A 26,700-nucleotide genomic window follows, 5' to 3' on the forward strand; every position below is an offset into this window, starting at 1 on the left:
CTTTCTCAGTTTATACTTACTTTTCATTCTATCCCCATACTTCACCAGTAGTTTGGCTTGGGATAGAATCCAAAGTTCAAGGTCAATTCCTCTATGGAGTTTCAGGGCATTGTTTATTTCTTAATAACCAATCCTGCTGATGAGAAGTCTGTTGCCAGCCTGATTCTTGTTCCTTCATAGGCACTTGACTTTTCTCCCTAGAAACTTTTACAATCTTCTCTTTATTGTTTCTATTCTTGTATTTCATGATGGATCTATGTGTACATATTTTTTTTTCCTTTTTCCTGCTGAGTACTCAGTAGGTCTTCTACATTTGCAACTTTACATCCCCCTTTAGTTCTGAAACTTTTTTTCTTTTTAAATATGTTTCTTCCCATCACTGTCTCTAGTCTTTCTGGAACTTTTACTATTCTGATGTTGAAAACCTAGATTCTTATAACTTATCTTTCTTATCTCTTGTCCTCTACTTTCCCCCCTCTCTTTAATCTTGTAGTAATGCCAAAGAGCCTATTAACTGACCTTATAGGCGATGAAACAAAGAAATGAGTCTCACATAACTCATGTTTATCTCTCTCATTTAAAGGCTTATCCAGCATTGGCCCTACTGGGCTTATGGGGTGTTACCTATGATTGTGTATGTTCATTCCTACTACAAGCCAAGGTCTGCTCTCAGGGCTGGGTATACAATAGTGAACAAAGAAAAAAGTTCATGACCTCCTGGACTTACTTTGTAGTAGAGAGAGACAGACAATAAAAAAATTAAAATATTACATGTCAAGTATAATTCTGGAGTCAGCAGCTTTCCAATTTGGCAGGCAACTTTTTGCTCACAGATAGGCAGCCGGTCCTTTGGTGGCCAGCTCTTGCAGTGTGACTTTGGAAAATTCTTTTGTGAGTTCCAGATATATTCTGATTTTTCTGACCTTTTATAATACTGCAAAATATGTCATACCCGGTAAGAAATTATTTTTATCCTTAGAGTGAATTCTATGAATTCTGTTCTCTGCAACTGTATCTGACTGCTACAATATTCACAAAACAAATTGTGCTTTTTTAGCAAGAAGCATCCTTGGTATATTTCCACCTCCTGAGATCAAACTGCAAAAGCAAATCTCAACTTTGCTTACTAGATAGGGACTTGAATTGATGCAATTCCGAACTGATAGCCGAACACAGGTATTTACTGTACAAGAATGTATCAATGGAATGAAAGATAACAAATCTGAATCACCTCAAGTAATTTGAGTTTCACAGTGAAACTCACATAGAGGAGGAACTGTTTTGTTAGAATGTTTTCTATAATACTTTGAGCCTGCATTTTAGGACATGGTTATTGATAGATTTATCTAGAAATTATGAAATGCAATAGTTTAGTTTACATTAATTTTTTTTGTTTGCTTCTAGATAATGCAAAAATATACTGCCTTGGTCAGCTCAGCCTACCATAACAAAATACTATAGACTAGATGGCTTAAACAACAGAAATTTATTTCTCACAGTTATAGAGGTTGAGAAGTCAAAGATCAATCTGCATTCCTGGTGAGGACTCTCTTCCTAGCTTGACATCTTTTTGCTGTGTCCTCACATGAAGGAGTTCTTCCTCTAGCCTATTAGTGCCCCACAATTGTGGCCTCCTTATGAGCCCTACCTCTAATAGTTACTATGAGGGTTAGGACTACAACATATGAATTTTGTGTGGGTCACAGTTCAGTTCATAGCACATACTTTCCAGAATTTTGCTATTATAAAATATAAAAATATTTCATAATATTATTGATAATCAAGAAAACGAACATTTATTTGGAGATTAATGAGTCAAGCACTGTGGTACTTTGTGTTTTCTTGTTTTATCCTCACAAACAATGAAATTCTATTATCTGCATTTTATAGATGAGATGCTAAGTAACGTGCCCACGATCACACAGGTAGCATAGTAAAGATTCCAATCCAGACAATCACCTTAGCCACTATATTGCAATTTAATGTATAAAATATCGGTACATTATATATCAGTAGAAAGAGTTGTCCATTAAGTATTCTACCACCAGATGATACTGGAGACCCAGAAGGTACCATAAACTGGCATGTTTCCATGTGAGATGAGCCCCCCCCCCCAATATATTATACTATGGTGGGCAATGAGAGGAAGAGTGAGCTCCCATCATGCAGGCATTGCACTCTCAACAACAGCAGCTGAATCTGTTTCCCTACAACCTTGCCAACTCTGGGTTTTATATTTAAGAGGTCACTCACAACTTCAAAATACAAATGTGAAAATACTGTTATGTCTCATTTACTATAAGAAAAATCCTCTATGTAGTCACTGTAGCCTAGTTTAGTCACAACTCATTATCAAGATTAAGCCGTGACAGCAAGTTGACAAGGTTAAATGCAAACCAGATTAAGTGATGACACTTTGATCTTAAAATACTGCAAGAAAAAAAAAAAACCATAAAGGAAAAACTTACACAAAGTACTTAGAAACATTCTGATGGTGTCAGATATGATTTACATCCTATGGATTGGACTGGTGTAACTTGCAGGAAATAGGTCCTTCGAAAATATAATGGTATAAATACTAAAGGAAAAGTAATTACATGCTTCACTTTCAGAACTACTGTTAATGTGAAATGAATGTGTCAAACTGTCAAAAGTTCAAAAAGGAGAAAAACATAATTTGCTTTTCCAAAAAAGGTAAATATATTCTTAGATTGCTTAGTTCTAGAAACAGGCTGAGTAGTACTATGTTGTTCTTTTAAGTTTCCCAGAATCTGAAATACCTGTTAACCGCAAGTTTGTTCAATGACAGCATTCGGCAAAACTTAAAAGAACATTTAAACTACATTTTAAAATATAAACTCAAGCATCTTATAGTTTAACCGCGAAAATAATCAGGACGGGGAGGGGGGAGACATCTCCGAGGAACGGTAGATGCAATCAATCCCTCCTAGTTTTTGTCCCTCACTCCTTTAAATTTTGACAAACACCTAACAGGGGCACTCTCTATTTTCTAACTCGTAATTGCATCACAATCGCCTGGAGGGACTTGAAAAGCAGCTCGCGTTCCAGCCCTTCCCATGCTCCCTACCGACCCGGTAGGTCTTGGGGCGGGCCTGAGCACTTGGATTTTTAACCAGCGATGCTGGTAATTGTCACACTCGTGGATGTTCGAGAGCCACTTACTTAAAGGAGCTGACCCTTCCAGGAAGCCGGACTTCCATAACAGAATCTTCCCGGGCGAGGCCCGGGCACCTGCGGTGAGGTGAGTTCCCCCAGGTGACTGTGATGCGGAGTCGAGGGAGGAAGGCCCCCGCAAGCTCCCAGTGTCTGCACCGGGGCCACCGCGAGGAAATACCCACAAGTGGGTTCTCAGGGGCGGAACTCGGCCATTCCCGGAATCCTCGGCCGGGTCGCGGAGGCCATGCCGTACGCAGGATTTCCCCCCGGGTCGTCCCGGTGGCCCGGCTTAGCAGGTCCTCTGCTGGGCCCTGGGTTCGCGCACTCGCATCGCCGGCCTCGCCAAGTCCCCCACGGTCGGGCCGCGAAGCGCAGGCCGAAGTCCGAGGCCCCGGCTGCGGCCGTCGCAGCCGCTGGTCGTCCCCCGGCCCGCGCAGCCTCCGCTCCGTCGGGCCGGCCCCCTCACCGCGGCCGCCGCTCCACCAATCGCGGGCCTCGAGCGCCGCCGCCGCACCTGCGAGGAGGAGCCCGCGCGCCGCCGCCGCTGCCGTAGCAGCGTCCCCGCCCCGCTCCGCCCCCATCGCAGCGCCCGGAGATCACCCGCCGCTGGCGCCAGGCTCCCCGCAGGCGAGGAGCGGAAGCCGCTTTCGGCGGGCGGACTCCGGGTGCCACAGAGCCCGGCCAGCCGCTGCAACGGCGAGGCGCGGGGCGGGAGCGCTTGGAGGACCCTGCTATCCCGAACGAGCGGTTGCCCGGAGCGGGCAGCCCGGCCGGGGAAAGCAGTGGCGGCCGACCCGGCTGGGCTGGGGTACCCCTCGCGCAGAGCTCCATGCCGGTGTGGTGCTGCCGGTGCTCTCTGGCTGGTCATTTCAGGTGACTTCTAGGCTGGGGACGGGAGGGGAGCAGGCTGGGGGTGGAGCGCTGTCGGGCCCCGCAGCCTAGCCGAGCCAGGTTGGAGGACGAGCCCCTGGACCGCAGTGTGCTGCCTCCGAGACCCGCCTCGGCAGCCCCTGTTCGAGGGGTGACCCGTCTTCGGGTTCCCCGTTCCTCTCCTAGGAGCTCACTGGTCGCGGGACTGCAGGACCTGCTAGGCCCTGCCTGAGTCGGTTACTGCGGGGAATTGAGACTCCTAAGTTGTACAAAGTTTTAGCGAAAGGTTTCGCGAAGGGTCTTCCTTCTTAAAAAAATAATCTATTAACATAATTGTGTGTTGAACGAAGCTAGGAAACTACGTTTTAGTGTCGTCATCCGGTTACAAATAAGTTCTGACTTAAGATGTTAGTCATTTTAAGCCGTATATATTGTATAAATTTGAAAAATGAGGCTATTTTACACACAAAATTATAGGGCAAGTTCTTAGGTGTGACAAAGATAGTGCAATTTTAAAATAAGTACATGCATATTTCTTAGACATATAAAAAATATACCTAATAGAGCAAGTCCAGTTGGGCAGCACTTAAGTTACAGGAGAGACCAAAGATGCTAGAAACTGTGGTTTTCAACTGTGGGGTGAAGAAATGTTAAGCTTAAAGAAGGCTTTATAGTACCTCGTTTTACATATATTTTCCAGAATACTGTGTAAAACTTCTATTATGGTAAAGTATGAAACTCAGATTAAAAATTCTTAAATAGGAGGTCATAGGTAGAATTTAAGTATGTATGAACTTGGATGGAAAGAGAGGTATATTATTTTCACTAAATTTTAAAAAGCTAACATTTCCTTCACCCATGAATCTGAGCAACAAATCACAGTAGTACTTTGTGACTGTCCTTAATAGAAATCACAATTATTTTCATATCACATTACAGTGGCAGACACACCCTCTATTTAGAAATAAATTATGCTTATCATTTCTTAAACATCACAGTAATTACACATCACTGTATTTAATGTATAAAGAGACATGCATATATATATATATATATATCGCAAGTCTGTATTTTATAACCGTATTTCATAATAGGTTTCTTTGTAAATCCTATATATATTTAATAACGTTATTCAAAGAAGAGGTCCAGAGTCTTAACAAAATTGTAAAAGGGATGTAAGACACAGAGAAAGTTCAGAACACCTGTTGTAATGTCAAAAATCCAGGCTTGTCCAGCTTCTTAGTGAGTTTTGTACCAGTCTCTAAATTCTGGAGATTGGAAAAAAATTGTTATATGTGATAAACTGCTTGATTTTAAATTCTAGACAAGTTTGTTGACTACCAAGTGAAAGTGTTTTGAGAATATCAGATTCACTTGGGAGAGTTTTAGAAAACAAGTGCTGGAAGAGAAAAGTTACTAAACTGAAACCCCTTAGAAACTAACATGCCTTTTCAGAAAGTACTGTCTAAAAGCCATTTGACACTTTTTGATACACAGCATGGGATTCATATATTTTTGGTTAACCTTAGGTGGCAATACCATATGCTTACTGCTGCGCAAAGAAATTTGGAAGAGGGGCTGAAACAATTTTGCTGCATTTTCGTCTTGAGGGGCAGAAAGGAAATCAGGTCTGCTAGCCAAAAAATAAATATTGTGATTAATCAACCACACTGTCATTGAAAAACAGTTGTGTCTAAAATTAAAAATAAAAGATTGGCCAGCTTCTTTAAGAATATATTTCTATTTTTCATATGCAAGTGTGAGTTATTATAGATTGGTTTCACAGTAGTACTGAGTACATTGGATACTTTTTTTTTTTCCATTCCTGAGATACTTTACTAAGAAGAATATTTTCCAGCTCCATCCGTGTAAACATAAAGGAGGTAAAGTCTCTATTTTTTTTTTTTTTTACTGAAAAATGAAACACAACTTTAGCCTCGGATGAAGGAGGGAAGGGGAGGGAGAGGGATGGGGAGGAGGTGGGAGGGATAGTAGGGGATAGTAGGGGGACCACAACTATGGAGCACATTGCAAGTACAAGTTGGTTCTATCATGTGTAGAACTCAAATGTCCTAACGCTATAATTGGGTAAATGAGGTGAAAGCTATGCTGATTAATACGATGTAAGCACTCTGATTTGTACAAATAATCAACACACTGAAATTGGCATAAAGGTATTTATGATCTATGTACAAAAGACTTAATAAAAAATATATTTCTAATTTACTAATGCTATTCTTTGAGCAGTTTTGTTAGAAACATATGTTTTAAAATAGGTTGTGACAACATGTACATGTTGGATCGTGTTTAATATCTGAGTGGATAGATATTAGGACAGAACTCTCCACTCCTTTTCCAAAGGAAAAATCCTCATACGTACGGTTCTTAAAGATGAAAAAGATGACTGACTTCATTTATGGCTTTAGAATCTTCTTGTCATGTGGTGGCATAAATTTGGTAAAATTTTAGGATCATCCTTCCACAGACTATAAAAATTCTGATAGGAAAGCATTTCATTGTAGTTTGATTATTCAAAGAAGCATTGGTATGCAAATAAGTCTTTTGTATTATTCAAATATTTTGTTTATACTATCCTTTTAAATTTGTTTTGAGACAGTGTTTCAGAATAAAAAATTTGGAAGGCCCCTAAAATCAACTCGAATGTTAGTCTTTTACCTACCTAAGGCCTAACTTTAGGGAGACTATTGTTTATGTGTGTTAAATGGTGTTCTTTACTACTTCCTAAATTTAATTGTACATATTTTCTAATTTAGTTGGTGTCCCAAATAAAGAAAGTAGATTTTTATTATTCAAAATAAAATCGTGCTAAATAGAACAAATATTTATCAAATTGGAAACCAAAAGTGGAAATTAACAGTTTATAGTGTATAGACTATAAAACATGTACAGCAATACTATAATTAGAAATTAGGCTCTGAATTTTTTAGAAAGAATAGTTACTAGCAGGCTTTTGTTTCATTATTGCTTTATGTAAAACCAGTCAACCATACGTTCATTTTTTGTTTCATTCTCTTGACTTAGTTTTTCATATCTCTGTGTTACCTCACTATTAAATGTATTAAATAGGCCAGCAAGTTTACCACAAATAGTTTATCACACAGATTATACCAATGACTACTAAAAATTGATTCCTGTAATTAACATTGAACAATCTAAAATGAAATTAACCAACTTCATTTTTTATAAAATAACCAAGAAGCGTCAAAAATAATGGAATACTTAGGAGTAAGTTTAATACAAAAAAGTGAAACACTTGTGGATTGAAAACAAAATGTTGAGAGAAATTAAAGGTCTCAGTGAGTGGAAAGGAATTCTGTATTCAAGGAATATAGAATATTAGTATTCTTAAGATGGTAATATTCCTGGAATTAATCTATAGATTCATTGCAATGCTATCATAATTCTAGCTGCCTTTTTTTTTTGTATAAATTGGTGTGCGTGTCCTAGAAGTTCATATGGCAATTCAAGGAACCCAGAATAGCCAAGAAAGTATTGGAAAAGAACGATAAAATTGGAAGACTTACACTTCCTAATTTCAAAACTTAATTACAGAGCAACAGAAATTAAGAAATGTGGTGTTGGCATGAGAGAACTTACATTTGTTATGGTGAACTGATTTTTGATAAGCGTCTTTAAACAATGGAGAAAGAAGAGTCTGTTCCACAGGTATTGCTAGGACAGCTGGATATCCACAAACAAAAGAATGAAGTTGTACACCTACCTTATACCATACATAAAAAATTGTCAAAGACCTAAAGATAAAAATTAAAATTATAAAAGTCTTAAAAGAAAACAAAAGAATAAATTTTTATGACTATGGATCAGGCAGTGGTTTTTAGATAAGGCACCAAAAGCATAGCAACAAAAGAAAAATTGAACTTGATTAAAATGTAAAGTTTAGGTGATTTAAAGGACATCATTAAAAAAGCAAAAAGGCAAAGCTAGTCTGGTGTACTCCCAGTTACTCAGAAGGCTGATCCACTTGAGCCCAGAAGTTGGAGACCAGTGTGGGCAACATAGAGAGACCTTCTCTTTAAACAGTTGAAAAGACAGTCCACAAAATGAATGAAAATATTTTATAGTATTTGTAAATTACATATCCGAAGGGGGACTTGTATCCAGAATATATAAAGAACTTCGAAAGTTCAACAGTAATAATTTTTAAAAACCTAATTAAAAAATGGGCAAAGGATTTGAACAGATATGAAAGAGTACGCGTATAGCAGATAAGCACAGGAAAAGATTCTTAACATTATTAGTCATTATGGAAATGCAAATCAAAACTACAATGAGAGGCCATTTCACACCCTCTTGGATGGCTAAGATAGAAGTTTTAGCTAGATGTAGAAAAACAGGGTGTATATATATATATATATATATATATATTCCCATATATATTGGGAATGTAAAATGGTACAGCCACTGTGGAACACAGTTTGGCAATTCCTCAAAATGCTTAAATACAGAGTTTATGGCCAAGGCTTTGCACTCCTAGAAATATATCCTAAAGAAATGAAAACAGTGCCCACACAGAATTTGTACACGAATGTTCATAGTAGCATTATTCATAATAGCCCACAAGCGGTGATAACCTGTATGTTCATCATCTGTGATACATCCGTGCCATGGAATATTATTCAGACATCAAAAGGAATAAGTACTTCCATATACTCTGACATGAACTTGAAAACATGTTAAGTAGAAAAAGCCTGACAGAAAAGGCCACGTATTGCATGAGGGGTTTCATTCATATGAAATGTCTAGGACAGGCAGATCTAATAAGACTGAAAGTAGGCTGGTGGTTGTCAGGGCTGGGGAAAGTGGAAGAGGGGGAATGTCTCCTAATGAGTGACTGGTAATGATTGCAAAACCTTGTGACTGTATTAGAAACCATGGGCATGGACGTGTGCACTGAATTATATGTGGATAATGTCCCATTAAAGTCTCGTTAAAGGTCTTAAAAAACATCAAAAAACTTCCTTTCCAAGTCTCCCTCTATTTATATTGATCCAGGGCCTGATCAAATGATCTATTGTCTTTGTATTTTTGAGCTCTTGAAATGTATTTGTCCTTTTACACAAGCCCAACAGAGGGCATTTTATTTCTAATTGTCTTAACCTCTCAAGTTACTTTTTTTTTTTTTTTAAAGTATAAACTGAAAGGACAAGTTCAGTGTAAGGAAGGGTAATTGCTTATAAAAGATAGAGTGAAAATACAGAATTGATAGCTGTAATAAAATTCTAAGTTTGAGACATCTTGAGTTAGAATATAATAAATGTCTCGTAATAAAAATGGGTTATACAGAATTTGAGTTCTGTACCTTTAAGCAAAAGTGATATGGAATTTCTTTAAGTAGGCAGGGGTAATCATAATTTGTCCTTAAGGAATTGTTAAGTATTTCAGAGCATTTATTTGTGAACTTTTGAAACTGATTAAGGCATTATGGATCATTGAGGTTTGCTCATAAAATCAACTGTGAACATAGTCATTTTTTCTTCTTCTTTTTAAAAAAATTTTTTTTTTTTTTTGCAGTTTTTGGCCGGGCTGGGTTTGAACCCACCACCTCAGACATATGGGGCTGGAACCCTAGCCCTTCTCCTTTGAGCCACAGGTGCTGCCTTTTTTTTCCCTTAAGACATAGTTTCACTCTATTGTGCAGGCTAGAGTGCCATGGTGGCAGCCTAGCTCACAGCACCTCAAACTCCTGGGTTCAAGTGATCCTCCTGCCTCAGCCTCCCAAATAGATGAGACTATAGGTGTCTGTTACACTGCCCAGCTAATCTTTCTATTTTTTGCAGAGGTAGGGTCTTGCTCTTGCTCAGGCTGGTCTAGACCTCCTGAGCTCAAGTGATCCTCCTGCCTTTGTCTCCCAGAGTGCTAGGATTATAGGTGTGAGCCCCTGTGCCTGGCCACAGTCATTTTCAAAAGATCCTAAGTTTGCTTTCAGAATGTACAGAATGTCAGGTAATGATTTATCAAGTTTAATATGTTCAGTCTCATGCTGACAACCCCAAGCCCATTCCCATCCTCCCCCTTTTTCATGTAAAATGTTAAGTTTTGAAGAAAGAAAACATCTTTGTAGTAACCAAAAATTTAAAGGGAGTATCATTTTTATTAATTATTTCTTAGGTTATATATATGAAAGCAACAGTGTTTACAGTAGGAATGTCTGAGAGAAACTGAAAATGAAGGTCTCTATCTCCTGAGAAAGGAACAATAATAATTGAGCCACCTATCCTTTGCACACACTTTAGAGAAATACTAGGGACAAAGCCAGAGTATAAAACACTCATATTGAATGCAGTTGCCCAGAAGCAGAAGCTGGCAAGAAGATCCATCTGGATTTGATTAGAGATAGTAGTTGGAATGATTTAGAAAGGGATGGGTTGGGCAGAAGACACTTAATTCTAGGAGTAGCTTTGCAGTATGAGGAGGGGTTTGCCTTAGCAGCCGTGCCTGATGGATATCTGTTTTGGTCAAAAAGGGCCATATGAGAGGAGTCCAAATATTTGGGGGTAGAGGTTACTTTCTTTGGTTTAGAACAGTGCTCAAAGTATCCCAAGGAACTCTGCCCTATGCTAGGCTAGATTGGGAGCTCTGAAAGTTATAGGGAAGTAGAAATTCCTCTCTCTGCTTAATTCTTTCCATTGATCAAACTCTTCTGGGATCAGTGAGTTGACTTGAGTCTTGTAAAAGAACCGATCCATTCCATATTTATCATTTGGAACAGTGATAAACCCTGTTACCCACTAGTAGGCACAAAGCCAGGCATTGTGGCTGTTGCTGATTGTATGAAGGTGAAAAATAGTTAAGGGATTCTGTTCTGAAGTAACATAGTATAATGCAGTACATTAACTGTTCAGGGAAAACTCATTTATTGCATAAACATGTCAGATTGCTAAAACTAGTTTTTATGAAGGCAAATGGTAAAAGAAAGAATCGAAATCAACATTAAAATTATTTTAATATATTTTTGAGGATATAGTGTATGATATTTTTTTCTCCAAAGCACACAATTGATAAGTATGATAACATTTCTTAGAAATGTACGTGACTATATATTGTCTTTAATGCACTTACCTTTTAATAAGAAAAAGAGAGAAATTAGCCATTTCTAGGAGATCTCAGAATTATAAAATCACTAGTACAATGGTCGTTAAAGAGAACTTCTTATTTAGTAGGGAGTTGTCTACAAGATACTAATGAGAGAAAAACAGCTATTTAGGATTTTTGGTCTTCAAAGTTGTATAGGTTGACATGTATCTGAACTGTTAATTTGAAAGTATTAATCAGAAGCATTTCTTTTCCTCCTATGAAACTATTGAATATGTTATGACCTAAATAAAACCTGAGTAAAGATTATAAAGTCTGTGTTGACTGTATTTCTTATTTTATTTATCTGCTTTTTTTTTTTTTTCCAAGAAACTACAGTGACAGTGAAACTGAAGGAGAGATTTTTAATTCCTTAGTGCAATATTTTGGTGATAATTTGGGGCAAAAAGTTAAAACTATGCCATTAGTTGAAGAAACGTCTTTACTTGAAGATTCATCAGTGACTTTGCCTGTGGTAATAATAGGTAAGTTGCTGCATTTTTATGTCTTAAAATTAGAGAATGACCCTTACTACTTTTATAAGTCTATAGTTAGATAGTGCAAGTTAAGATTGTATTAAAAAGTATTTTTAGGTTGTTTACTAAAATATTTGCTGAAATATTACACAAACCTAGATAGTATAAAAGAAAAAAATGTTAAAATCTTTACTAAAATAACAAATAACCAAATCATTGGACTGTGTAATTGGTTTATCTGATGTTAGAGTCTATGTGCAGTATCTTTTCGTGGAAGGGCTGATATTAGTACATTATTTGAAAATATTGCCTATCATTTGTGTTAACTATATGACAGTTTTGTGGTAGTGATGATAACAAATACCATTAGAGCTGTGTACATAGAACTCCTTATTACTGGATTACACCTCACTCTAGCCTTCTGTTGTTAGTAGGGTAGTTACAGACAGAGAAACTGACTCAGAAATTGAGTGACTTGTGCAAGTTAGTGACAGGGCTCAAGCAGCAATGACATTATAGTACTCTGCTGCAACTTAGCTATAACATTATTATAGAGCCTTTGTACCACCTCAGCAGATAGGCATATAAGATATTAAAAATTAAACTATTAATAAAACCTAATTCAGAATTAAACATTTTTAATTTTTATTGCATGCATTTAATTACTTGTCATTTATATTTTGCATCTAATATAAAAACTCTAGGAAGTCAAATATATACTATAGTGTACAGCTAAGCCAAAAGAGAGAATTATGGGATAGAGATGCCTTAGGAGCATTTGACTGCCTAACTTTCTTTGATACCTTGTATCAAAGTTAGTAGGAAGAAAGAAAATTCATGTCCTTTGACTGACATATGCTCCCATATGCCATAATGCTATGATGAAAGGAAGGAAAGTGGGAGAACAAGATTGTTGTTCTGGATTCTCCTCTAGGGTATGTGATAGACAGTTTTTGCAGCAGGTCCCATCCAAGATAGATCTAAGGGACCATTCATTGTCTTTCATTTCCCTGTGTCCAACCCCAGTTTTCTGCCCTGGTGTCTTAGAATGAGTAAAGGAAAACTATCTTTTTAGGCTAGCTAGGCTGTGGGATGGTCAGAAAAAGAACAGACCTTCATCTGCACCTGCCCATTGCACTACTTCCAAAACAATCTATCCCTTTTGCCTCAGCTAGCCCATGGGTAGCTTAACCTAATGATAGATCAAGAGCTAATTTCCCTAATACACATAATGGTTTTCTGTTGCTGTTGTAACAAATCACGATAAATCTAGAGGCATTAAACAATATCAGTGCATTATCTTTTCTATAGGTCAGAAATTCAACATGGATGTTACTAGGCTAAAATCAGCATATTGACAGAGCTTTCTGGAGGCTATAGGGAAGAATATTGCCTTGCTTTTTAAAATTTCTAGAGACTATTCACAGTTCTTGGCTTCTGGCTCCCTTCTACATCTTCAAAACCAGCAACATTGTAACTGTGAAAGAAGGTTAAGAAAGAAACATCTCCCTTTCACCACAGCAGGGAAAGGTTCTGTTTTTGAGGACTCATGTGATTAGATAGGGTCCACTTGGATAGGCCAGAATACTCCTTATATCTCAAGGACCTTAATCATATATACAGCGTCTTTTTGCTGTGCAAGATAACGTTGGCATGTTCTGGGGTTTAGGACTGGAACATCTTGCTGTGAACTGCCGTTGTATTCTTTGCCTGCTGTCTTTTGAATATTGTATCTTTTTGTTTCCAGGAACTTAGCTGTTTGACTCAGATCCTAACTCTCCTAGTTCATCATTTATTTATTTATTATATTAATAGACTGTATTTTTCACAACAGTTTAGATTTGCAGAGAAATTGGGGAGAAAACACAAGGAGTTCCCATATACTCTTCCTCTCCCCCTCTGGTTTCCCCTGTTCCTAACTTTCACATCTTGCATTGGTGTGATAGGTTTCTTACAGTTGATGAACCAATTGGTATATTATTATTAACTAAAAGCTGTATTTAGTCTTTGTTCTTTGTGATACACAGCTTTGTAGATTTTACTGAGTATATACTCTCTTGTATCCACCATTATGGTATCATATAGTGATATCATATCACTGTTCTAAGAGTCTATATTCCACCTATGGGTACCTTGCTTCAACCCCTAGCAACCACTTAATCTTTCTACTGCCTTTATAGTTTTGCCTTTTCCAGAATGTCATACAAGAGTCATCTAGGTATAACCTTTCAGACTGACTTCTTTCATTTACCAGTATACATTTTGGTTCCTCTGTGTCTTTTTGTGGTTTGAGAGCTCAGCTCCTTTTATCATTGAACAATATTCCATTGTGTGTATGTACCAGTTTGCCTATCCATTCACCTTTTGAAGGATATCTTGATTGATTCCAATTTTTGACAATTACAAATAAGGTTGTTATAAACATTCATGTGTTTTCTGCACAAACATAAATTTTCAACTCATTTGAACAAATTCCCAGGAGTATAATTGCTGGGTCATATGGTAAGACTGTGATTAGCTTTGTAAGAAACACTGAACTGTTTTTAACTATAGCTAGATAATTTTGTTGCAGCCGTCATTGTTGTTTGGCAGGCCCAGGCTGGATTTGAACCTGCCAGCTCAGGTGTATGTGGCTGGCGCTTTAGCCGCTTGAGCCACAGGCGCTGAGCCTAGCTAGATAATTTTGCATTCCCAGTAGCAATAAATGAGAATTCCTATTGTTGTACATCCCTTTTAGAATTTGGGGTGATCTGTGTTTTGGATTTTAGATACTCTAATAGGTGTGGATTGGTAGCTCATTATTTTAATTTGCAATTCCATATGATGTATGATGTTTAGCATCTTTTTATATTCTTATTTGCTACCTCGATTATCTTTTGTGAGGTGTCTGATCAGGTCTTTTGCCTAGTTTTTAATTGGGTTGTTTTGTTTTTTTATTGTTCAGTTGTAACAGTTCTCTGTATATTTTAGGTGTTTTGCAGTATTTTTTTTCAGTGTATGACTTGTCTTTTCATTCTTGTAGTATCTTTTGCAGAAAAGAAGTTTTAAATTTTAATGATGTCCCACTTGTGAATTTATTTTTTTCATGTATTCTGCTTTTGGTACTGTATCAAAAAACCCATTATTATTAAACCTAGATTTTCTCCTAAGTTATCAAAAAAGACTTGAAATTGGGTAGGATCCAGTCCTCTGCCTTTGTTATCTTTAATATTGTGTTAGCTGTTCTAGGTCTTTTGCCTTTGCGTATAAACTTTAAAATCAATTTTCCAACAGCTACGAACTAACTTGATGGGATTTTTTTTTTTTTTTGGGATTGTGTTGAATCTCTAGCTCAAGTTGGGAAGAACTGACATCTCAACAATACTGAGTCTTCCTGTACATGAACATGGATTATCTTTCCATTTATGTAAATTTTCTTTAATTTCTTTAACATTTTGTAGTTTTTCTTCATAGAGATCTTATACATATTTTGTTAGGTTTATACCTAAGTTTTTTTTGGGGTGTGTGTGTGTGTTTTGGTGCAAATTCGAGTTCTGTTGTACTTTTAATTTCAGATCAAACTTATTCATTGCTGATATATAGGAAAGCAATTGACTTTTATGTATTGACCTGCACCCTGCAACCTTGCTGTAATTGCTTTTTAGTTCTAATTACTTTTTTGTTGATTCTTATAGATTTTTGACATAGATGATCATGCATTTACAAACAAAGATGATTTTATTTCTTCCTTCCCAATCCGTGTTTTTTTTTTTCATGTCTTACTGTATTAGCTAGGACTTTCATTATGATTTTGAGTAGGATTAGTGGGAGGGATGTCCCTGTCTTTTTCCCCATCTTAGAAAGAAAGCATTAGTGTCTCATTAAGTATTTAATACTAGCTGTAGGTTTTTCAGGAATATTCTTTATTATGTTGAGGAAGTTCCTCTCCATTCCTAATTTATTGAGAGGTTTTTTTGTGAAATTATGAATCAGTGTTATTTTTGTCATGCTTTTTCTGCATTTGTTAATACTAGCATGTGATTTTTCTTCATTAATTTTGTCTTTCATTTTGATTCAAGCAAACTAGCTTTTTGCCTCAGGTCCCAACTCCTGCTATTTGTCATTTTTTTTTTATTTTTATGAAGTCAGATGGTTTATTTTCCCTTTTTTCTTTTTATTGAAACAAAGTCTGACTCTTTTGCCCCAGGCTAGAGTGCCATGGTGGCAGCCTAGCTTCATGGCAACCTCAAACTCCTGGGTTTGTGGTATCCTCCTGCCTCAGCCGCCCCTGACTAGCTAGGACCTGCTACAATGCCTAGCTAATTTTTCTGTTTTTAGTAGAGATGGAGTGTCACTCTTGTTCAGGTTGGTCTCCAACTCCTGAGCTCAAGTGGTCCTTCTGCCTCAGCCTCCTATAGTATTACAGTATCACAGTAATTACAGGCGTGAGCCAACATGCCTGACCCCTTCTATCTTTTGATGATTACTCCTTTCCACCTTTTTTTTAAACAGGAAATGGACCCTCAGGAATATGCCTTTCTTATATGTTATCAGGCTACAGACCATATTTATCATCAGAAGCAATACACCCAAATACAATCTTACATAATAAATTAGAAGAAGCAAGACATCTTTCCATTGTTGATCAGGTATTATTTCGGACATATCAGTCTTTAAAAATAATTTTTAATGAAATGAGATTAGCTTTTATTTATATAAGTATTATTTCTTAGAAATGTTATAATACTTTCATTTATATTTTAGATTCATAAATATATTGTGCTGAGTTATTTCTATTTATATTCTTGAAATTATTAGAGCAGAATTTCTCAAATTATTTCCTGATGCACTTTTAGTAGGTTATCTAACACTAAAAAAAAAAGGGAAGTATTGCTTTTATTAATAGAGTATCTTGGTAGACATTAGCATATTTAGGGTATTTTCAAGTTTTGCATTATAAGAATCTGGTTAGCTTTTCCTGTATTTATTTGACCAAAGCATCTATTAAGATTTCAAGAACGTATTCAGTGTTCTATAGATAGAATATCTGTCAAATTCTGGATTAGAATAATTGCCTTCAACCTTGTTACGATCAACGTTTTGGCTTTTTTCAAACTCTATCTCCCTTTTTTTTCCATTCAGGATTTAGAATACTTGTCTGAGGGCCTTGAGGGCCGATCATCCAATCCAGTTGCAGTACTTTTTGATACACTTCTTCATCCAGATGCTGACTTTGGGTATGATTATCCATCTGTTCTGCACTGGAAATTAGAACAACATCATTATATCCCTCACTTAGTTCTTGGTAAAGGTCCACCTGGTGGGGCTTGGCATGTGAGTATATATTTTTTAACATTTTAACATATGTGAAATTATATTTCATATTGATAAGACTATATTGATTCTTAAGCATACTAGTAATATATAGTTCTCATATTTTTATCAGAGGAATTTTAATGCTGTTCAGTTGATAAATTTAGGTTAATTACTAATAGCAGCTAATTAAGCCAAATTGCATTACTGATACATTCTTAGAATAAACATTTCTGTATATTATAAGAATTACATAGAAAACATTTCAGGAATGTTTTATATAATAAATGATTCAAAATTGATTCATTTTAGAGTTTATAAAATCTCGTGCAGTATTTCAAACCAGTATTCATTATTTCCTCATGTTTTTTGGATTTTTTTTTTTTTGAGACAGAGTCTCAAGCTGTTGCCCTGGGTGGAGTGCTGGGGCGTCACAGCTCATAGCAACCTCCAACTCTTGGGTTTAAGTGATTCTCTTGCCTCAGCTTCCCAAGTAGCTGGATTACAGGTGCCCGCCACAACACCTGGCTATTTTTTGGTTATAGTTATCATTGTTGTTTGGCGAGCCAGGTTTGGATTCGAACCTGCCAGCTCCAGTGTATGTGGCTGGCTCCTTAGCCACTTAAGCTATAGGAGTTGAGCTCATTTTTCAGATCTTAATGAAAAAATGTATTGTAAAAGAAAGAAGTTCTATTAGTTTGCTTGGCTGATATAATAGAATATAACAGAATGGGTGGCTTAACCAGTAGACGTTTATTGCTCACAGTTTTGAAGGCTGGAAAGTCCCAAGGTCAAGGTTCCAGCTAATTTGGTTCTTGGTAAGTGTCCTCGTTCTGGCTTTTTGATAGCTGCCTTCTCACTGTGTTTTCATATGGCAGAGAAAGAACAATCTCTCTCTTCTTATAAAGCCACTAATCCTATTAAGAGGGACCCACCCTCATGACCTCATCTAACCCTAGTTACCTCCCAAAGGCTCTATATCCTTATGCAGTAACTGTTCACTTTTGTACAAATTAATGTAAAGTAATTTAGTTGGCTGTGTAAAAATACAGACTTCATGGGAACTTTATTAAACATCACATTTTTAGTATAAACTCCAGTTGTCTATTCCTATATTAATGTAATATTATACATCTAAATGGTTGCTCACATTTAACAAGTGACTGTCTCAAGGTATCAGGGATGTTCCTAGATTAAATATATATAATATTACTGATTTCTTTTGAAATATTAATTTTCTTTATGATAGTAGGTAGCAACTCCCAAATTATCTGTGCCTTTTACCTTAAGTGTTGTTTTTTAGTTCCTTAAGATCAAATTTATTTAACCATAAGCTGTATCCATTTAAAGTGTATAATTTGATGAGCTGTGACAAATGTATATAACAGTGAAAGTACCGATATAAGATTTTTGTCACTGCCAAAGCTTAAGTTTTTATATTTGCTCTATATTTCTTGAAAAAGCCATAATACATTTGGGGTGAGAGGGAGTTATTGGGATAGTAGATCCTTGACTCTTGGGTTTTTCTTGCTTTGTGTTGAGCAAAGCAGTAGAAGTCAGGAGAGCTTGCTGGCAGCACTAGCCTCATCAGTGAGTCTGTTTCTCAGGTAACCCCCTGCTTCTTTCTCCATCCTTAGGATGAGATACTGCTGTATCCAAATCAGCCTAGACTTTAGAATTATAATTGATGGAGGGCAAAAAGCTTTGTTGCTAATTTTTAAAAATATGTTAATAATATTAAAGTAATAATGAAAATATCGAAGGTTTAGAAATTAATTAACCATTTTCCTTTCATTTAAAAAGTGAAAATAGGCCGAGTGCATTGGCTCATGCCTGTAGTCCTAGCACTCTGGGAGGCTGAGGCGTGTGGTTGCCTGACATCATGGGTTTGATACCAGCCTGAACCAGAGCATCTCAAAAAGGAAAAAAAAAAATAGCCAAGTGTTGTGGCAGGGGCGCCTATATTCCCAGCTACTTTGGAGGCTGAGGCAAGAGAATTGTTTAAGCCCAAGAGTTTGAAGTTGCTGTGACCTGTGATGTCATAGCATTCTACTGAAGGCAACAAAAAAACTGTCTCAAAAAAAAAAAAAAGTGAAAATATTGGTTCTTTGACATGGTACTGTATATCTAAAGTACCATGTTGCTCTTAGGCCAAAGCCGCCAACATTGTGTAGTCATTGGGTAATACCATAAACATGTTTTATATACCATAAACATGTTTTATAAACGTGTAACTATATGAGAGAAGAAGTACAGATGAATAATGCCAAAAGATAAATGTGTATAAAAGTTTAAAGCTTCAGAGGTACTTTAGACAATCATTCAGGACTGCTTGAATGTACCTTATTGTAATTATAAATGACATGAGTTTGACTACCAAAAAAATCCGTGCTACTGCTTATTTTTGTTTCTTAACTGTACTTTTTCTATTCTAATAGAATATGGAAGGCTCCATGTTGACGATCAGCTTTGGAAGTTGGATGGAGTTACCTGGTCTTAAATTTAAAGATTGGATGTCAAGCAAACGAAGGTAAAGGTCAATTCTGTTAAAAATCCTTTTCTATACATTGAAAAAGAGACTGTCAGAAAATTTAAAAATATTTGTCATTTTCTCACAGATGAGGAATATAAATGTACATGTATTTCAAATAAAAATGCTTCATTGAAGCGGTGAGTATAATGAGAGGTTCCATTTAGAGATGTTGTAAAGCTAGGAACAGAGGTGTAAGGATTATCTGCAGATTGGTTTCCTGTGACTTCTTTTTTAGTCATGAATTTCTCCCACTCTCCTGTTAAGTTATTCTCTGTTTACTTTCTCATCCACCCACCTATCATTTTTTACAGTTTTATCTACTTATTTATGAATTGTTATATAACTTCAAATATGCATAGCTTGTGTATAGAAACCTAAAGTGTTTGACTTTAATGATAAAGAGTGTATATTATGTGATTGGTAATTTAGAATGGTAAAATAAATAAGAATCTGGAATATGGTTAGCTACATGGGTATGAAGGTAAATATTTAACAAAATGAAAGTTGGAGTAACAGGAAATTTCATCTTGGAAGAATATTAAGTTTTTTTTTTTGTTTGTTTGTTTTTTGAGGAAAGAACTCCAAATTTAAAAGGAGAAAAATGAAAAACCCTATTACTTTCAAACATAATATAATTTAGGAATTGCTAATAAAGAGAACTATTCTAATTTGACTACTCACAGAAACAATAAGTTAAAGCAGGAAGTTCCTTAAACTTCATTAGAACAGGGATATAACATTTTGAGTACTTGACCTCCAGCTATATAGAAACCATGCTAATCCATAGAACTTTTCCTTAATTTAAGGAGATTTTTTTTTGTAGAGACAGAGTTTCACTTTATCACCCTCAGTAGAGTGCTCTGGCATCACAGCTCACAGCAACCTCCAATTCCTGGGTTTAGGTGATTCTCTTGCCTCTGCCTCCCAAGTAACTGGGACTATAGGCGCCCACCACAATGCCCTGCTATATTTTTGTTGCAGTTTGGCCGGGCTGGGTTTGAACCCACCACCCTCAGTATATGGGGCACTGCCCAATTTGAGGAGATTTGAGAGAGCAAAGTAGATCATCACGTGTCTTCTGAAAACTTTAATTGTGAAAACTTTAAAGCTTTCAAAACATTCATTTTAAATTTTCAAAGAAGGAGGTATATGTGGTTTTGAAATTTAAAGTTGTGAAATCATTAATTTGTACAAGTTCTTGATTTTCTTAAGTAAGCAAGAAAAATTGCTCAACACATTTTTCCCTTTGTAAAATTGGTAAGAAAGGAAATGCTTTATGATTTATGTTCCAGAAATATTTAATTTTTTAAATTGTACATATTGCATTTTGAAATAGTTTGTGGATAGGTGAAAATTAACCTTGTGGTAAATATTAGCTTTAGTTGTTGCCTTTGCATAACTTTGAGAGCAGACCTGTAGGTTTCTAGAGATAGGCAGGTTTGAGTCCTGACTCTGTAACTTCTAATGTTGTGACCCTAAGTCAAGTCATTTAACTTAAACTAGTTATCAGCTTACTAGTCTATAAAATGGAGATGATGATACAGTCGTCTGTTGCTTAATGATTGGGATACATCCTGAAAATTGTGTCATCAGGCAGTTTTGTCTTTGGGTGACCATGATAGGATATACTTTGACAAGCCTCTGTGGTACTATGTATAGTCTACTGCATACCTTGTATACTTGCCTATACAAGTATATTGCCTAGCAATATAGCCTATTGCTTCTGGGTTACAAACTTGCACAGCATATTACTGTAATGAATACTAAAGGCAGTTAGAACACAGTGGTAATTATTTGTGTAACTATGGCACAGTGGTTATGGCGCCGGCCCCATGCACGAAGGGTTCAAGCTCAGCCCACCAGGCCAGCTGAACAACAATGACAACTGCAACAACAACAACAACAAAACAATTAAAAGTAAAATTCCACTAAAATATCTAAATGTAGAAAAGGTACAGTAAAAATACAGTTTAAGAGATTTAAAGTTGTAAATTTGTGTAGGACACTTACAGGGAATGGATCTTGCAAGGCTGGAAGTTGCCCTGGTTAAGTCAATGAGTGACTAGTGAATGAATGGGAAGGCTTAGAACAGTACTGCACATTACTGTAGGCTTTATACATATTGTACACATAGGCCACAATAAATTTATAAAAGTAATAAAGTAATTGTGCCATGACTTTAAGATGGCTACAGTATCATTAGGCAATAGAAATTTTCAGCTCTCCTGTAATCTGATGGAACTAACATCATACATATGGTCCTTGGTAGACTAAAATGTCATTATGTATCACGTGATTGAACTAGTACCGTGAAAGTTTCTGTAAAAAGTTAGAGTTAATACATTCTAAATCTTAATCAGTAAACTTTAAAAGAAATATTTTTACAAACTTAAAATTACAGACCATCCCCAAATAATGATAATTTAACTTAATTTTTCAGCTTTACAATGGTGCAAAAATGATATGCATTCAGTAGAAACTATACCTTGAGTACTATGTAATCAATCTGTATTTCACTTTCAATACAATATTTAATAAGTCACATGAGATATTGAATGCTTTATTATAAAATAGCCTTTGTGATAGATGATTTTGCCCAACTGTAGGCTAATATAGGTGTTTCGAGCATATTTAAGGTAGGCTATTTTAGGTATATTAAGTGCATTTTCAGTTTATATTTTCAATGTATGGTAGTTTATCAGGATTAACTCCATTATAATTTGAGAAGCATCTTGTAATGAATTATGTATAGTGACTTGTTTTTACTGCAACTTACCTCTGATTAGGGCAGGGGTTTAGAAGTATTACTGCTCATCACTTTAAATTAGAAAGTGATAGCTAATACTAAGAAGAACAGATTGTTTTTCAATTTCTTTATGTGTTGGAAAATATGGAACAAAATGTTATCTCTTACTTAGGTGTAAGAAGACTGATCAGCAGAAGACAGATCTGAATTATTTTGTTATTAGGAAAATAGAAAACAACTTTAATAGGTTTTTAATAAAACCATGTCAAGATGATATATATAATCTTTAAGAAGCATAGATACTAATAGAACTGTAATATCTCAGTGGTTAAAATATAAATCATTCAGTTGATAATCATAGATTATAATGTGTAATATAGATTTTTGTGTGATTACAAAATATTACAGCCTTGAGATATAAAACAATTTTCAGATGTCCACATTTTAATTTCTTTATTTTTTCAATGAAAGTTTATCAAGTAGCTAATTTGTGCAGACACTGTACATGGCACTGAGGAAAACAAAGGCGCATTAAATACAGTATCTGTCCTTATGGGTCTTCCTTTGTTGTTAAAACTAATTCATTAACATCTTTAACTAAAAAAGGAAAAAAAAACTTTTTTGGTGAGTGCTAATATAATTTATTAAAGATTTTTAATAGTGGTTTTGCAGAGAATTAAAGAGGTATAAAAGCTTACTAGATGGAGTAAGTAATAACCATGGAAATTAATAGTATTATCATCATACAATATATTTTTCTTTTCCTTTTTAGGAACCTGAAAGGGGATCGAGTTATGCCAGAAGAAATAGCTCGCTACTATAAACATTATGTGAAAGTCATGGGTCTTCAGAAAAATTTCAGAGATAATACTTATATAACCTCTGTATCAAGACTTTACAGAGATCAAGACGACGATGACAGTCAAGACAGAGATATTTCAACAAATCATTTACAGATAGAGGAGACAAAATTTATCAAGAGAAACTGGGAAATCAGGGGTTATCAGCGAGTAGCAGATGGTTCTCATGTTCCCTTCTGTCTCTTTGCTGAGAATGTAGCTCTGGCAACTGGAACATTGGATTCTCCTGCTCATCTGGAAATTGAAGGGGAAGGTTTTCCATTTGTGTTTCATTCAATGCCTGAATTTGGAGCTGCTATAAGCAAAGGAAAGTTGCGTGGCAAATTGGACCCAGTGTTAGTTGTAGGTTCTGGGCTCACTGCGGCTGACGCAGTACTCTGTGCTTACAACAATAATATCCCTGTGATACATGTATTTCGCAGACGAGTAACCGATCCAAGCTTAATTTTCAAGCAGCTTCCCAAAAAGCTTTATCCAGAATACCATAAAGTCTATCATATGATGTGTACTCGGTCATATTCTGTAAACTCAAATCTTTCATCTGATTATACCAGTTTTCCTGAGCACCATGTGCTTTCCTTTAAGTCGGACATGAAATGCGTTCTTCAAAGCATCTCTGGATTGAAGAAAATATTTAAACTTTCTGCTGCGGTAGTGTTGATAGGTTCTCATCCTAATCTGTCTTTTCTGAAGGAACAAGGATGTTACCTAGGCCATAAATCAAGTCAGCCAGTCACATGTAAGGGTAATCCTGTGGAAATAGATACATATACCTATGAGTGTGTTAAAGAAGCCAACCTTTTTGCATTGGGTCCTTTGGTTGGAGACAATTTTGTTCGATTTTTAAAGGGAGGGGCACTGGGTGTTACACGCTGTTTAACTACAAGACAGAAGAAAAAGCAGCATTTATTTGTTGAAAGAGGAGGAGGAGATGGGATAGCGTAAAGCAAGTTTAGAAGAAATTTAAGTGGACAGTTTACCATTAAAGATTTTTAATAGTGATTTTGCAGTGTACTGGCTTGAATTTTTAGACTTGACTGGAGGAGAGCTTCAAGCTACAGTAACTTCCTTTTTTTTAAGTTACCAGAACTTGGTGTTCTGATTTATATTGTAATTTATCAAAGGTGTCACTGTCAGACAAGTAGAAACACTGCCTAACTTGGTATACTTTAAACTTTCCTAAACTAAACCATTATTTTCTTCCAAGACTTATTTTTTGTGATTATTTTGGTTATTTCTTATGTGTGATTACAAAATATTACAGCCTTGAATCTATAAAACCACAGTCATTAGGCCAGAAGTTATCACTAAATAAATAGTGGGTCACCTTGCTGCTTAAAGGGTGATCCAAAGACTGTTCAGCATGAGCTTCATCTGTAGCTTGTTAGAAATGTAGACTCTCAGGCCCCACAACATACTTAGTCAAAAACTGCATCTTAACAAGATCCCCAAGGGATATGTGTGCTCATAAAAGTTTGAGACACATTGGTCTAAATCAGTAGTTCTCAACCTTCCTAATGCCACGACCCTTTAATACAGTTCCTATGGGTCCTGACCCATAGGTTGAGAACCGCTGGTCTAAATGAATATGGGATGAAAGGTGTGTATACTGGGATTGGGGTGGGGGTGTGAGGCAATTACAGCTCAGGTTTTATTTATTTTGAAATTATCACTTGTATAAATCTAATTTATTAAAAATACGGTCTTTTAAAAATATTTTTATTGTTGAAATCTTGACAGGTACTTCATATTCTAATAATTTAAATAATCTAATAATGTTGGTAAACACTTTGACATCCAAAATCCCACGAAGTATTTTTCAGAGATTTATTCTCTGCTTAACCACCATAACATTTAATTAATCTGATTCGCAGTTCAATAAATTGTGAATGGAATTACTTATCCCTGTGTGTACATTGAGTTAATTTCTATCATTGAAACTAAAATATCTGGGCATGGTAAATACTTCTAAAATTGTTAATAGTAGTTGGGTATTATCAGAATTATTAAAGGTTAAAATTAAAAATAAGATGAAAACCTTGGGGGAGGTTTTGGTGGAGGAAGGGTAATGGGTGGGGCCACATCTATGGTGCATCTTAGAATGGGTACAGGCAATTGCACTAATGTACACAGCTATGATTTAACAATAAAAAAAAAGAAAAGAAAAAAAAGATGAAAACCTTTTCCGTTCCCAAAGTAGTTACTACTACTTTGAGATCTTTAGTAGTGTTTGTTCATTGAAGATGATATAGCAGCTCATACCATGGTTATTTCTTGAATTTATTTGCTCTAATTATCTTGATTTATATTTATTTAGGGCACTTAATATAAAAGCTTAATTACAGCTCAAGTTTATTTTGCAATTAATCAACTGTATATAAGTTTAATTTATTACCAGATAGGGTCTGTTAAAAATATTTTCATTATTGAAAACTTGACAGTACTTCATATTCTAATAACTAATGTTATTGGATTATTTTCACACAAATTGCTAGACTTTTTACTGTTTAAAAAGACTTCTGAAATTCTCCATGGCAAATTGAATTTCTCAATCATTTTCTCTTGGTACAACTGTTTCATCTGGAATATGTCTATTGAACCTCTAATTCTATTTTTCTTAGAATTAAAGAGTAGACTGACAGTATTTTTCTGTTCATTTTATAGCAGTGCTATAAAAGTGCTTTGCTTACTATGATCATAATTTATCTTAAATATAATTGTTTAGAATATACTTGCTTCTACCAAATGATTGGTTCAGATGAATTCTTAGACTCTTGATAACTCACATCTAATTAAATTTAACCTGATTTTATGCCATCCAGTTTTAGTTACCTTTTGTGATGGTAACATTTTTGTAACTAGTTACACACCTTACAGAAATGGCTTAACATTCTTTAACTGCTTTGTTTAGCATTTTCTCGCTTGTCTGCTTTCTGTGAATTCTAAGATGTCGCATGTTCTGAGATGTCCCCTGTTCTCTTCAGTGTCACATCACTATCAGAGTTGAACTGTTCATCATAACTCCTTATTTCAGTAATCTCTTAATTGATCTTGATGGTTATAGTAAAAATTGCAGATTGGCTCACCCAATTTCCACTTGCTAGAAAGGCTAAGAAGTTTAAAAACTACATTTCGGGTGGCACCTGTGGCTCAGTGAGTAGGGTACCAGCCCCATAAATCAAAGGTGGAGGGTTCAAACCCAGCCCCAGCCAAACTGCAACAAAAAATAGCCGGGTGTTGCGGTGGGCACTTGTGGTCCCAGCTACTCGGGAGGCTGAGGCAAGAGAATCACCTAAGCCCAAGAGCTGGAGGTTGCTGTGAGCTATGACGCTACAGCACTCCACAGAGGGCGACAAAGTGAGACACTGTCTCTAAAAATAAATAAAAACTACATTTCTCTGACTCCCTTGCAGCTAGAGTCCCACCAGCGAGTAGCCAGAATTTCCAGTAGATTAATTTGGTTCTGGCAAGTACGTGTACACTTTCAAGATACGGAAGGTGAAAGTGAGGTAAAGGCCAGCTTTCTGTTTCTTTCACTGTTGCTGCTTACAAGGACAGCCATGGAAATATGGCTTCCTTGCAGTGTTGTTCCGTTATTCATTCTCCAGACAACTCGGCAGCTGTACTGATTTT

At 36.1% G+C, this 26,700-nt stretch overlaps 1 protein-coding gene across 2 annotated transcripts; it reads left to right on the forward strand.

Moving 5' to 3' along the window:
• Positions 1 to 1,603: 1,603 nt before the first annotated feature.
• Positions 1,604 to 24,966, forward strand: OSGIN2 (oxidative stress induced growth inhibitor family member 2). Of its 2 annotated transcripts, none has more exons than XM_053559330.1 (6): positions 1,604 to 3,262; positions 11,491 to 11,645; positions 16,128 to 16,264; positions 16,758 to 16,949; positions 19,367 to 19,458; positions 22,980 to 24,966. In XM_053559330.1, the coding sequence occupies exons 1-6, from the start codon at positions 3,165 to 3,167 to the stop codon at positions 24,010 to 24,012; spliced, it is 1,707 nt and encodes a 568-aa protein (XP_053415305.1). In that variant the 5' UTR covers positions 1,604 to 3,164; the 3' UTR covers positions 24,013 to 24,966. The 2 variants fall into 2 exon arrangements, with proteins under 2 accessions (XP_053415305.1, XP_053415306.1); XM_053559331.1 differs by lacking the exon at positions 1,604 to 3,262 and adding an exon at positions 3,771 to 4,050.
• Positions 24,967 to 26,700: the final 1,734 nt, after the last annotated feature.

The sequence above is a fragment of the Nycticebus coucang genome, chromosome 13, assembly GCF_027406575.1.
Source record: "Nycticebus coucang isolate mNycCou1 chromosome 13, mNycCou1.pri, whole genome shotgun sequence".
Classification (NCBI taxonomy): Eukaryota; Metazoa; Chordata; class Mammalia; order Primates; family Lorisidae; genus Nycticebus; species Nycticebus coucang.

Coding starts and splice junctions, on each gene's coding strand:
- OSGIN2 (XM_053559330.1), top strand. CDS start 3,165: ATGTTCGAGAGCCACTTACTTAAAGGAGCTGACCCTTCCAGGAAGCCG. Junction 11,646..16,127: donor TTTGCCTGTGGTAATAATAG/GTAAGTTGCTGC, acceptor TTTTTTAAACAG/GAAATGGACCCTCAGGAATA. Junction 16,950..19,366: donor CACCTGGTGGGGCTTGGCAT/GTGAGTATATAT, acceptor CTATTCTAATAG/AATATGGAAGGCTCCATGTT.